This window comes from Xyrauchen texanus, chromosome 27 (assembly GCF_025860055.1).
Source record: "Xyrauchen texanus isolate HMW12.3.18 chromosome 27, RBS_HiC_50CHRs, whole genome shotgun sequence".
Lineage (NCBI taxonomy): Eukaryota > Metazoa > Chordata > Actinopteri > Cypriniformes > Catostomidae > Xyrauchen > Xyrauchen texanus.
Genome location: NC_068302.1, coordinates 7,567,750 through 7,580,888, shown reverse-complemented (window position 1 = coordinate 7,580,888; position 13,139 = coordinate 7,567,750). Strand labels below are relative to the sequence as shown.

Sequence of the window (13,139 nt, the reverse complement as noted above, 5' to 3'; positions counted from 1 at the left end):
ATAACAATATACAGATCCACATAAAAAACACTCCAGGTGATTACTACTACAAATTACTACATCTGAACTAGTCTGGATTTAAGTTAATAATTTTTAGCTGGTCTGTATGGCGACGGATTACAAAAATATAAATAATTTATTTCACCAGAAAACCATCAACACGGCAGCACTGTGCTTTGAACCAAGAACATGCAAAAATGTTCATTCAATCATGTGATGAGACATTGTAAATGTCGCAAAACATTTTCCCTCTGTTAGTTTGTGGTTACTAAAGGTCAGTCAGAGGTGGCCTGTCCTAGAAGGAGTGGAAGAGAGGCCCAGGTGTGGCAATGATGTCACTGTAAGGAGTGCTCTGGTGCAGGTTGAGGGCTTGTTGTTTCCTTAACACCAGCAGGCAGAAGAATAAAGCTGCTACATAGGAACGAGTGTTTCCCTCACACATAGCTTGAAGACTGAACGTGGCTCTGGGCGAGCTGTCTTGGCTCTAATGGGAACAAAAAAATTATAATTCATGCATATATGAGTACACACAAAACAAACAGCTTTAGGCACTGCAACTCCTAAACGTATGCTAACTTTCATATTCCCTCTAACACATATGTTTTTGTCCTTATTCAGACTGAACATTTTTCAATGACTTTAAGAAGGGTAAACTTTTTTTAAAGGAACTTTTACAGCACATACATTTGAAGTCAGAATTTACATACACTTATGTTGAAGTCATTAAACAAATTTTTTAACCACTCCACAGATTTCATATTTGCAAACTATAGTTTTGTAGAATCGTTGTTAGAACATCTACTTTGTGCATGATACGAGTAATTTTTCCAACAATTGTTTACAGAATGATTGTGTGGCAGGGTGGAGGGCGGAGCCGGGTCGTGATCCTACACACCCGGTCCCGTATTAGGCTAATTAAGCCACCGTGAGGAATAAAGGTCGACTGCAGAGGATCCTGCGGGAGAGAGAGATCGTTTACGGACATGTCCGTCATATGTGTGTTTGTGTCTTCTTTTAAGTTTATCATTAAACCATTATTTATATCGTCAAGCCGGTTCTCGCCTCCTCCTTTCCATTGATACCTTTACAGATTGTTTCACTTTTAATTGACTATATCACAATTCCAGTGGGTCAGAAGTTTACATACACAAGTTAACTGTGCCTTTAAGCAGCTTGGAAAATTCCAGAAAATTATGCCAAGCATTTAGGCAATTAGCCAATTAGCTTCTGATAGGCTAATTGGCGTCAGTTGGAGGTGTACCTGTGGATGTATTTTAAGGCCTACCTTCAAACTTACTGTCTCTTTGCTTGACATAATGGGAAAATCAAAACAAATCAGCCAAGAACTCAGAAAAAAAATTATTGGCCTCCACATGTCTGGTTCATCCTTGGGAGCAATTTCCAAACACCTGAAAGTACCACGTTCATCTGTACAAACAATAGTACGTATAAGTATATACACCATGCGGCCATCATACCGCTCAGGAAGGAGACACATTCTGTCTCCTAGAGATGAACGTAGTTTGGTGCAAAAAGTGCAAATCAATCCCAGATCAACAGCAAAGGACCTTGTGAAGATGCTGGAGGAAACAGGCAGACAAGTATCTATATCCACAGTAAAACGAGTCCTTTATCGACATAACCTAAAAAGCTGCCCAACAAGGAAGAATCCACTGCTCCAAAACCACCATAAAAAAGCCAGACTACAGTTTGCAAGTGTACTTGGGGACAAATATCTTACTTTTTGGAGAAATGTCCTCTGGTCTGATGAAACAAAAATGTAACTGTTTGGCCATAATGATCATCATTATGTTTGGAGGAAAAAGAGTGAGGCTTGCAAGCCGAAGAACACCATCCCGACAGTGAAGCATGGGGTGGCAGCATCATGTTGTGGGGGTGATTTGCTGCAGGAGGGACTGGAGCACTTCACAAAATAAATGGCATCATGAGGAAGGAAAATTATATGGATATATTGAAGCAACATCTCAAGACTTCAGCCAGGAAGTAAAAGCTTGGTCGCAAATGGGTCTTCAAAATGGACAATTATCCCAAGCATACCTCCAAATTTGTGACAAAATGGCTTAAGGACAACAAAGTTATTTGAGTGGCCATCACAAAGCCCTGACTTCAATCTGATAGAAAATGTTAAATGTATTCGGCTAAGGTTTATGTAAACTTCTGACTTCAACTGTAATTGTTCTGTTATTTTATATAATTGTGATTGTAAATTTATAATAAATTGATAAAGTAAATTTTATGCTAAAGTAAATCAAGTCTGCTTGACTGACATGAAAAGCGATCAATCACAGTTTTTATGCATTGTTTAGGGGCCGGGTTATCTGAAATAGCATCTGCATGGCATACGTTTACTCATTTATACATGGTAAACATTGACCTGCCAACTAGTCGACAACTTTTATGGACGACTTCTGAAAAATGAGTAATCATGCAATCCCTATTGTGTTTTATTGTATTTAACTATTGAGTCAAATGTATAAGATGGTGTGGGATGTGTCAATGCGGTTTGTGTCCTTTAGCCTGCTGTTCTGATCTGCAAACACACATAAATTGTTTCTCTCTCTTAATCTCCCGTTCTTAATTCCCTATTCACAGCTGCTCCACATGCCAGTCCTGATCAGCATCAACACTGGGAACAGGGCAGAGATGCCTCTGGCAGGCATTTCATTACTTCTTACTTTGAGGGCCTGGAGGAGTTTGTGTGCCCGACAGGTCATTCTCCTGTCCTCCATGTCCTGACTGTTCAGAACAGACTGCATAGACACAAGGATGAAAGGGGAAGGGTGATGACTGCCTCATGGCACTGGCCATAAATAGGATACAAAAAAGGGTCAATTTGATATCTTTTTCAGCAAATGATCAATGAAAGGAGGTGGTTAAAGGGTTGAGTGTGTAGCACTATCGGTGTTTGCGTTTGTGTCACCACTGGGGTTTCCCTCGTCCCTACAGATGGATGAACCAGCATGGAGTCCTCAGAGAGAGGCTCTGGATAGGACAACTCCAGCCTACTCTCCTCCTGTGGCAGAGAGAAAAACAGTTTTTTAAAAAATAAAGAACAACAGAGAAGAACTGTGCATCTAATGACATCTTAAATTAATGTTTCATGGGATAGTTTACCCAAAAATTTAATTCTGTCATCATCATGTTGCTCCAAACTAGGGATGAGTCACAATGGTCGGGTTGTGCAAACTACACATTTCCAAACATGACCAGTCAGAGGGTTGTCTCAACAACTAACTAGTTGGTCTGTAGGAAGCCCAGTGTAATCAAGCTGGTTTAGAGTCATATCACCCTGATGTCAATCACAGATGCGTTTCTTAGCGATATATGGATATTAAAGCAGTCCTTCAATAAGGTGACCACCAACAAGACATTCAGCAATTAAATCAGGCAAAATAACTACAACCTTTTATTGCACATAATTATCATAGTCTTCACAAAGGTTATGAAGAATACGAGGAAAATTGTTTACAGCAGACGATTTGTGGCTCAATAGTAATTGTCATGAAATTGTTATGTTTCTTTCCTCTGTGGAGATATGATGTGTCGTACAATCCATACAATGCAAGGTAATTGGTTCTTAAACTTTCAAGCTTCAAAAAAGACATAAAGGAAGCTAAAGGTAATCCATACGACTTCAGTGGTTTATTCCAAGTCTTCTAAAGTGATACCATAAGCAGTCTTCTTGGCACAACCATGATTTGAAGCTCGATTACACTAACTAGCACTAGATGCATACACAGAGTGTGAATTTCTAAAACGTAGGGTGGCAGGGTAAAAGTAAATTATATTTATGAGGAAAGCAATATCTTATTGGATAATTCAATAATATTCTTTAAGGATTTGCTACCTGATTGGTCAGAGCAACTATAACACAACCCAAACCCTACCCCTAAAACTTACCCTAACAAATCAGGTAATGATTTACTTATAACTATGAATGACTCGTCCCCTTCCATCCTACCTTTTGGAAATCCGTGCGCAGAGTCTAAAGAAGTGTAATCGACCTTCAAATAATGATTGTGCCAAGGAGACTAAAGATGGCTTTTATGGTCAAAAAGGAGTTACATTTTGGTCAGTTCTCACCCAAAACCAATCGTATCGCATCAGAAGACATGGATTAAACCACTCGAGTCATGTGGACTAACTTTATTTCCTTTTTGAAACACAAAAGTGTTGGACCCCATTGACTTGAATTGTATGGATATCAACACTTCAAATCTACATTAAAATATATTTATTTGTGTGCCACAGAAAGACAGTCATGAGTTTGAGATGGCATACAGGTGAGTAAATGATGAATTATAATTTTTGGGTGAACTATTCCTTTAAGTGTAGATGTAGTTTTTACACTTGTGGCGTTCCAGGGAGGTGGAGGTTCTGTATGAGTGAAAGAAGGTTCTACAGAAGTGTTTGCATCTACTGCTTTATCTAGAGCCACAGACTCATGCAGTAAACTCCAGTCACCCAGCACTGGTTGAGCAGTGCTCTCTCTGTCTGCAACAGGTACAGACACATCAGAAAACACACCAATCAGATTATAGCATTAGCACCAGGGTAGCACTTTAATGTTTTATTTACTCACCATCATGACTATCAAAAGATGTATGATTTTTTTCATGGATGTTATTTTTAACAGAACGTTTAGGCTGAATGTAAAGTCATTATTCATTGAAAAACTGAAATTCCCTGAAAACCTTTTGTCCCAGCTCTCCTGGCACCAAAACGATCAGGGCCCAAAAATAGGGATTTTTATTCCAGTAGTTCAGAATTTTTTACACAAAGCTATCATACTGTATGTCTTCAGAAGACTTGGAATATATTGCACAAGTGGTATGGAGAATTTTTTATAGTAGTGTGAACATTTTACTAATTAACTCACATTATGTTCCAATTGGGGGAAAAAAAAAACGTTTCATGCAACATGAGAGTGAGTACATTATAACAATATTTTTTCAAAGAATGGTTCACCCAAAAAAGAAAATTCTCTTATCATTTACTCAAGCCATTCCAGATTCCAGATGCACTTTCAAAGAATTAACTAACAAATAATTTTAGAAGAACCTCTCAGCTCTGTAGGTCCATACAATGCAAGTGAATGGGTTCCAAAAGCACATAAAGGCAGCATAAAAGTAATCTATATAACTCCAGTGGTTTAATCCATGTCTTCTCAAACGATATGAAATGATGTGTGTGAGAAACAGATCAATGGATTGACATGGATCAAACTACTTGAGTCATCTGGATTACTTTTATGCTGCCTTTATGTGCTTTTTGGCCTTCAAATTTCTGTTGACTATTCACTTGCATTGTGTGGACCTACAGAGCAGAGATATTCTTCTAAAAATCTTAGTTTGTGTACAGCAGAGGAAAGTCATACACATCTGGAATGGCATAAGGGTGAGTAAATGATGAGAGAATTTTCATTGTTGGGTGAACTATCTTTTTAACGTGATTTAATTGGCTGCGTTATGTGAATCTATCTTACCCTCTCTGCTTTGTTCTCTCATCTCTTCGGGGTCAGTCTGCTCTATTGCTCCTCCAACCAATCCCTTTCTCTTAGGTGACAAGTCACGAGGGAACAGCTAGAGGAGAGTGAGAATGTTTTCCCATGATGCACTGCTGTAATTGCACACTGACAGTCTAATGATAGCTGTGGACTTCAGTCGAGCTCTGCAGCCATTTCAGAAGCTGAAAGATGTGGCTGTGCAATACCTGCTTTAAGACAGAGTGTATGGGTTGAAGTTCGAAACGAGAGATCAGTTGCTTGACCCCACCATTTTCTCTCCACTCCATGAGCTGCCGTGTAGGCGGGGCTATCTCCAATGAGGTCAAAAGGTCAGAGTACTCAGCCAGTTGGTCCCTGATGTCATCATTAGTAAGTTCCTTTGACAGATCAACCACCAGCTTCCGCTTCCTCTTTCCTCTATTCCTTGTTAAAGTTGCTGTGATGTAAACACAACATTCCAATGGTCTCATCTTTTAAAATTCCCAGTGGTAGCAGATCAATGTGACCATAGCTATTTTTGGTATCTAATACAGTGTAATGCTGATTACTACATAATATATACTCCCAACTATTTATTACATTTTTTTTAATAATGTAAAACAGTGTGGAGTATGCAAGGATATATGTTTGAAATATCAGTATGCTACATTACTGCCACTAGTCCTCACTGTATTGCATGTTCAAAAAACAGGGCATCCCTGTTATTTTTTTGGAAATAAATACAGTATAATATAAAAATAATAAGTATTTTGCTTTTTTTTAATCCAAGTGTATCTACAAATGCCTTAACTTTTGGCAGACCAATCAATTAACTATTCATGAAGAATATGTTAAAAATCAGCTGATAACGCTTCCGCTTCATTCCTCAATTTGGAATTGCATTGTAGAATACATATTCCATGCAGTGATCTCTGGTTGTTTGTTTGTGATTTAATGCCAAGCCAGCTTCAATGGCTATTTTCATGAAAAAGAAAAGTCAGGTTGAAATATAGGAATAGTGTAAAGTTTAAAAACCTATAAGGTTTTAAAAATCTATTTTTATTAAAAACTATGCATCAGAGACATTGGACTTTGGCATGAGGAATAGTTCTGGTTGTAAATGTACGGCACATTTAGAAGTGCAAGTGTAGTAGACTATCTAGGTATTCCTTGTATACAGAAAATCTGCATATTGTGCACAGTATACATACTGCAAACTGCCAAGATATTATTAGAGTAGTATGGTAGTATGCCATTTGGTTTAGTATTTAATTTGAACAAATCCAAATAAACAGTGCCCTCATGTGGCTTCACGAGACAATTTGAAACACAAGCATTAAAATTCCAGCAGTAAAAATGTGCACTGATTTTAAACAAATGTGAAAACCTCTGCTGATATTCTTCGCCACAGCAGTTAACACTCACGTGTGACAGCAACGGGTGCAAGAGTGAAGCCTTCCTCTGCATTAACCAGAAAAGTCTTATCAGTGAAGGATGGGCTGTTCATTTGAGTGTCTGAACAGGAAAGCTCGGGTATCACAGACTCTGGTTCTTTGAAAGAATGACACATATGGTAAATAATGGTAATGTTTAATGTTCAATAGGAAGGGCAAAGCTTAAAACATTATAGATACAGTAAAAGGGTTAACGTTAATAAATATACATATCCAATATCCACCAGATTTCAATCATTTATCTTTGTAGGAAATGTATGAAGCTCATTCTGCATGTACAGAGAGTAGCTTATTAAAATACAAACCTAAAAGTATTTCAGCCAATAAAAGCTGAATTAAATTTAAAATTTCCATTTTCAATCTACAGTATGTTATGTTAATAATTTTACAAATTGTTGGGCCACTGCAGTTCTTGGTAGTATTAATAAACTACATTTTTAATGCCATGTTTACTAGTTATTAGATTAGATAGTTCACTCAAAAGTGAAAATTCACTCATTATTTACTCATCATTATACCATCCCAGATTTTAATGACTTTCTTTTCTTCTGCTGAATACGAACAACATTTTTTAGAAGAATATCTCCGTAGGTCCTTTCAATGAAAGTGAATGGGTACCAAACCAGCACTTATGGCACCAACAATCATGCCATGGTCCAAATCACTGAGATCACATTTTTCCTTTTTCTGATGGTTGATGTGAACCTTATCTGAAGAGCCTGACCCGTATCTGCATGATTTTGTGTACTGCAGCCATGTGATTAGCTAATTAAATAATCGCATTGACGATTGTTGGTGCCAGATGGGTTGTTTGAGACTTTCACACACAACAGTCTCTAGAATTCACACGGAATGGTGCCAAAAACAAAAAACAACCAGTGAGCGGTGGTTCTGTGGACAGAAATGCCTTGTTGATGAGAGAGATCAATGGAGAATGGCCAGACTGGATCAAACTGACAAAGTCTACAGTAACTAGATAACCGCTCTGTACAATTGTGGTGAGAAGAATGCTATTCTGAGATGCGGGTTGGCGCTGTTTTGGCGGCATGAGTGGGACCTACACAATATTAGGCAGGAGGTTTTATTGTTGTGGTCAGTGTATACTTTTTGGACCATCAAAGTTCTGGTCATCGTTCACTTGCATTGTATGGCCCTACAGAGCTGAGATATTCTTAGTGTTCAGCAAAAAAAAGAAAGTCATACACATCTGGGATGGCATGAGGGTGAGTACCGGTAAATGATGAGAGAATTTTCATTTTTGGGTGAATGCTGTATGTTCCAGACTGAAAACATTTCTGGATGTTTCTATACACTTTTTTTTTTTAACTACTAAAAATTACATTTGCAACTACTGCATTGTATGAAAATGAATTCTAAAATGAATAAACCATGAATTTCAATGACTCAACAACATGGCCATTGCCTATCTTTCATAAATGTGTAAATATGTAAATAAAAATGTAACACCATTACCTATGACACTGATAGAGGTTGGAGGTGTAGCTGGTAATTCTTTAGGAGTGTTCTCATAGAAATCTGTCACCAGAGTATCCTTACTCTCATTTGCTATAAAATCTAGGGGGAAGAAAATGAAAATAGACACCATTAGGGGTGATGGTGATTAAGACCTGAACAATTTTTGGCGGCAAAAATTATTTGGCAAATGTGTTTGATCAGATACACATATGCCATTGCCATGGATTTATGACAATGCAAATATCCCCGTTCACACAAGTCTGTATGAGAATATATTTAAGAATATGCATATTTTGTCACTCAAGCTTAAACATTAAAAATACACTTTATCGGGGGCCTGGGTAGCTCAGCCAGTAAAGACACTGACTACCACCCCTGGAGTCACGAGTTTGAATCCTGGGTGTGCTGAGTGATTCCAGTCAGGTCTCCCAAGCAACCAAATATGCCTGGTTGCTAGGGAGGGTAGAGTCACATGGAGTAACCTCCTTGTGGTTGCTATAATGTGTGGTTCTTGCTCTTGGTGGGGCGCATGGTGAGTTATGTCACTATGTAACATAGATATGTCCTCCACCACCCAGACTGAGGCCAGTCACTGCGCCACCACGAGAATTTAAGAGCGCATTGGAATTGGAAAAATACACTTTATCATGAGCGGATGTATAACTGTACCAATGAGGTCAACGGCCATTTCCTCATCACCAAAGCAGTCACCATGGACACTGAAAGTTTGGAAACTCTGATCAAACAGTCCCTGGTAAGACTGGTTTTCCTCACCTGTGAAAACACAAATGCAGACATGCATATTTTTGTACAGTTGATGTAAAAATCTGGTTTTGTTCATGCTTCAAAGCGATTACCTATGCCATCCAAAGTGAGAAAGCTGTTCCCCAAGTTCTCTCTTAGAGTGATATCTTCTGTACGACACTGATTCAAAGAGAAGTGGTCTACCACATCAATGGTGCTGAATGAGAGACATAACTTGCCAAATAAGTCAAAACAAAACACTATATCTGAAAAAGAAAAAAATTATCTCAGGAGCTTTGATGAGTGGTGTTGATAAAACAATGGGTCTCATTCACATCATTTTGACAGGTAGGTGTACAAATAATTTTGTTCTTATATTTGCTCTAATGTTGAGTCTAGATTGTCTAAGCAGGGAGCATGTCCACAGTTAGTAATTTGCATAAACACACCCAAACGATCTCCATTTAAGGGCTTTCCACACAACCTCACCTGTAGGCCATTCGTCGCTCTCCGCAATCAAATCCTTATGCTCTCTAAAAATGCACACACCTTCGATCTTCCGAGTAAAACCAAGTGTGTCGTTCTTAAAACAAACTGAAACATTACATTTGCATTTTTATGCACGATTTTTGTAGGGTCACTTAGTTATTCAATATCTAAAAATAACAGCACAAGTAAAAATACTTGTACCTTTTTTATTTCTAACTAAATACTAAAACACTAAACACTTAATAAACACCTAATAAACATGCAAAAAAAATTTTTTTTTTTCTAGAACAAATAGTGTTCCTAAAAACTGATGCCCACATTTGTGGACAGCAGGCTTAGTTGTGAAATTTCAAATAATATCAAGCTATAGAAAGTTTTTCATCAAATTGTTTATTATGTTTACAGGAGAGTTGGTTATTCATGTTTTAGAGACGTTACAGACATTACAGCTGATTTTCTGTAAAGCTGCTTTGGAACATTGGAAACATTTTGTATTTGGAAAAGCACAAAAAAACTATACAAATAAATAATTTGACTTGATTTGACTTTTATGTTACAATGTTTTTTTCTATTTTGGCAACAAAGTAGATGCGGGGTCGCACAAGGTTAAAGCCCTATGAGTCTGTAATTCTTACAATTGTTTTTTGTTATTTCCAAGTTTTATCCTAAAGGTAGAATACATCCTATAAATTTAGGATAAGTCAATGATTTCTGTGTGAAAATGGTAGCACACAGTTTTTTCACACAAATATGTGCCTACACACTGTTAGTGAATGAGACCCGTTAGGCCTACTTGAGATCAGGCAACTGAGAGTCAAAGTCAGTGAAGTCCTCTTGTAGAGTGATGGCTTTAAACGTTGCCTCCAAAGCATCCTCAGGCAGATCTGTCTCTCCTGTGGTTAAAATAATTATAACAATAATAATATCAGACACTGATCTTTTCCAATTTCACTGTTAAATGTTATATCAGAGATAATATGTATGAAGTTTTGTGTTCACCTGGCCGGAAAGCAACTTTAATTTTGACCAATGCATCACTGCAGTCTGCTAGAAGGTATCTGATTTTCCGATAGTACATCCGGACAACGCCTAAAAGGAGGTGACCTGAAGTCCGCAGACCAATTTTAATCTGAAGAATCATGGAGGTGGATCACACAGAGAGGAAGAAAATATACAAAATAATAAATGTATGATAAAGATATAGCGTGCTCTTGATTTTTATAAATACTTCTCCCTCTCTTTTTAACATTATTTTTCAAACATCTTCACACCATATTGCTAATGGTTATAGGACAGTAAATACACAGTATACACTGGTGGCCAAAAGTTTGGAATAATATACAGATTTTGCTCTTACAGAAAGAAATTGGTACTTTAATTCACCAAAGTGGCATTCACTTTGGCATTCAATTTACACACAATGTATAGTCAGTACATTATTAATGTGAAAAATTACCATTACAACAATTTGAAAAGATAAAATAAATAATAAATAAACTACTTAAAAGGGTTCTCATCAAAAAACCTCCACATGCAGCAATGACAGCTTTGCAGATCCATTGCATTCTAGCTGTCAGTTTGTCCAGATACTCAGGTTACATTTCACCCCACACTTCCTGTAGCCCTTGTTGGGCACTTCTCATGCACCTTACGGTCTAGCTGATCCCACAAAATCTAAATTTTCCATAACACTCTTTTCCAATTATCTGTTGTCCAATATCTGTGTTTCTTTGCCCACTCTAACCTTTTCTTTTTGGTTTCTGTTTCAAAAGTGGCTTTTTCTTTGCAATTCTTCCCATAAGGTCTGCACCCCTGAGTCTTCTCTTTACTGTTGTACATGAAACTGGTGTTGAGCGGGTAGAATTCAATGAAGCTGTCAGCTGAGCACATGTGAGGCATCTATTTCTCTAACTAGAGACTCTGATGTACATATCCGCTTCTTTAGTTGAACATCTGGCCTTCCACATCTCTTTCTGTCCTTGTTAGAGCCAGTTGTCCTTGTAGTGTACACCTTTGTCTGAAATCTTCAGTTTTTTTGGCCAATTTCAAGCATTGTATAGCCTTTATTCCTCAAAACAATGATTGACTGATGAATTTCTAGATGATTACTCAAGGATAAGTTGTTGGAGTGATGGCTGCTGGAAATAGGGTCTGTCTAGATTTGATCAAAAATGACTTTATTCAAATTGTGATGGTGCCGTTTTTTTTTTTTTTACATCAGTAATGTCCTGCCTATGCTTTGTGATCAGTTGAATGCCACTTTGGTGAATTAAAGTACCTATTTCCTTCCGAAACAGCAAAATCTGTGCATTATTCCAAACTTTTGGCCACCAGTGTATAGAGAAACACAGAGCACTAACCATTTCATGTAATTTACCTGGGGGGATAATATTTCCTTGACGGTGGTCTCAAGGTCACATTCAAACACATGTGCTTTGGTAATTTTCTTCTCCCAGTGGGCTGCTAGCCAGATCTTGGCCAGAGTCCCTCGTTTGGATGTGAAGAGTTGTGCATAAAACATCGTGATGTGAGTGTCTTCAGTTGGTGAAGATGCAGAAAATACACGTTGTCAAACTGTCAAACGAATAACTAATTGAACTTTATCAGCGAGCACTGCTTTACATGTTATATTTTAGGTTGTCACTCCACATTAAAGCGATTGTTTACATTACTGACGATGTCTCAATACTTAGCAAGCTGCCAAACTGTCTAGGTAGACAGCTCACTAAGTTTTGAGAATCAGCCTTCGAATTGCGTAAGACTAACCAAACCACCGTTTATGTAGAAATTATCATACATTCCTCGTCAGTAAATGTATCCTTCTAAAACAAATTATATATTAAGAGCAACTGCCTTGTTTTAAAAAAAAAAAACCCGCGTAATGAATAAAAGACAGAAACAGCTCTTACTTGCTAATGTATTTGTTATTCCTCACAGTTCCGGCGACATTGACTTAATTTTCCCGCCCTCTACAGATCTTGCTCACCGTGGAAAAAGCTTGTCTTAATTTACACGTTTATGTAACGTTACGGGTTGTTAAATGTACTACCGACAAGTTTTCGTTTAGTTAGTTTAGTCTCGTACCTGTGTTTACTCCTATATGGAGAGGCTGCAGACCTGGAGCCGGCAGTTTTACGCCCCTGTTGTTCCGGATGCGTCCAGTAGGGGGAGAAGGATATACGGCGAAATAACACAATTAAATCGACGCTGGAAACTAACACATTAATAACCGTCCAGTCTATAGACTTTTACTAATTTTTAGGTATTTGTTCATTTAAATAAACGTTATAGACAGTGGAATTATCTGCACTATGGATTAAAACATCCAGATGTTCAGTTAGGCTTCTCTTTTCACTCAGCACAGAAAACTATTTGTTTAAATTTAAAAAATATTAATACACATAGTTGGATCAGATGGACAAAGTAATGATATATGACCTACTGTAGAATTAATTGTTTTTAAACTGTTT

At 37.6% G+C, this 13,139-nt stretch overlaps 1 protein-coding gene across 3 annotated transcripts; it reads right to left on the bottom strand.

The window, feature by feature from the left end:
* Positions 1–20: 20 nt before the first annotated feature.
* Positions 21–12,782, bottom strand: LOC127621266 (double-strand-break repair protein rad21 homolog). 3 transcript variants are annotated; one of them, XM_052094785.1, is made up of 14 exons: positions 12,579–12,782; positions 12,047–12,243; positions 10,669–10,798; positions 10,463–10,562; positions 9,294–9,397; positions 9,106–9,210; positions 8,434–8,535; positions 6,932–7,057; positions 5,734–5,963; positions 5,507–5,603; positions 4,370–4,515; positions 2,942–3,034; positions 2,697–2,771; positions 21–484 (listed from the first exon to the last, which is right to left on the bottom strand). In XM_052094785.1, the coding sequence occupies exons 2-14, from the start codon at positions 12,188–12,190 to the stop codon at positions 296–298; spliced, it is 1,641 nt and encodes a 546-aa protein (XP_051950745.1). In that variant the 5' UTR covers positions 12,191–12,243; positions 12,579–12,782; the 3' UTR covers positions 21–295. The 3 variants fall into 3 exon arrangements, with proteins under 3 accessions (XP_051950745.1, XP_051950746.1, XP_051950747.1); XM_052094786.1 differs by having other exon boundaries at positions 12,047–12,204; XM_052094787.1 differs by lacking the exon at positions 9,106–9,210.
* Between the last annotated feature and the right edge of the window lie 357 nt (positions 12,783–13,139).

What these genes read in the sequence shown, in the direction of transcription:
- LOC127621266 (XM_052094785.1), bottom strand. Translation starts at nt 12,190, where the DNA reads ATGTTTTATGCACAACTCTTCACATCCAAACGAGGGACTCTGGCCAAG. An exon ending in GAGAGAACAAAGCAGAGAGG is followed by an intron (nt 4,516 to 5,506) that starts GTAAGATAGATT and finishes TACCTGTTGCAG; the next exon opens with ACAGAGAGAGCACTGCTCAA. An exon ending in AACTCCTCCAGGCCCTCAAA is followed by an intron (nt 485 to 2,696) that starts GTAAGAAGTAAT and finishes TGTTCCCATTAG; the next exon opens with AGCCAAGACAGCTCGCCCAG.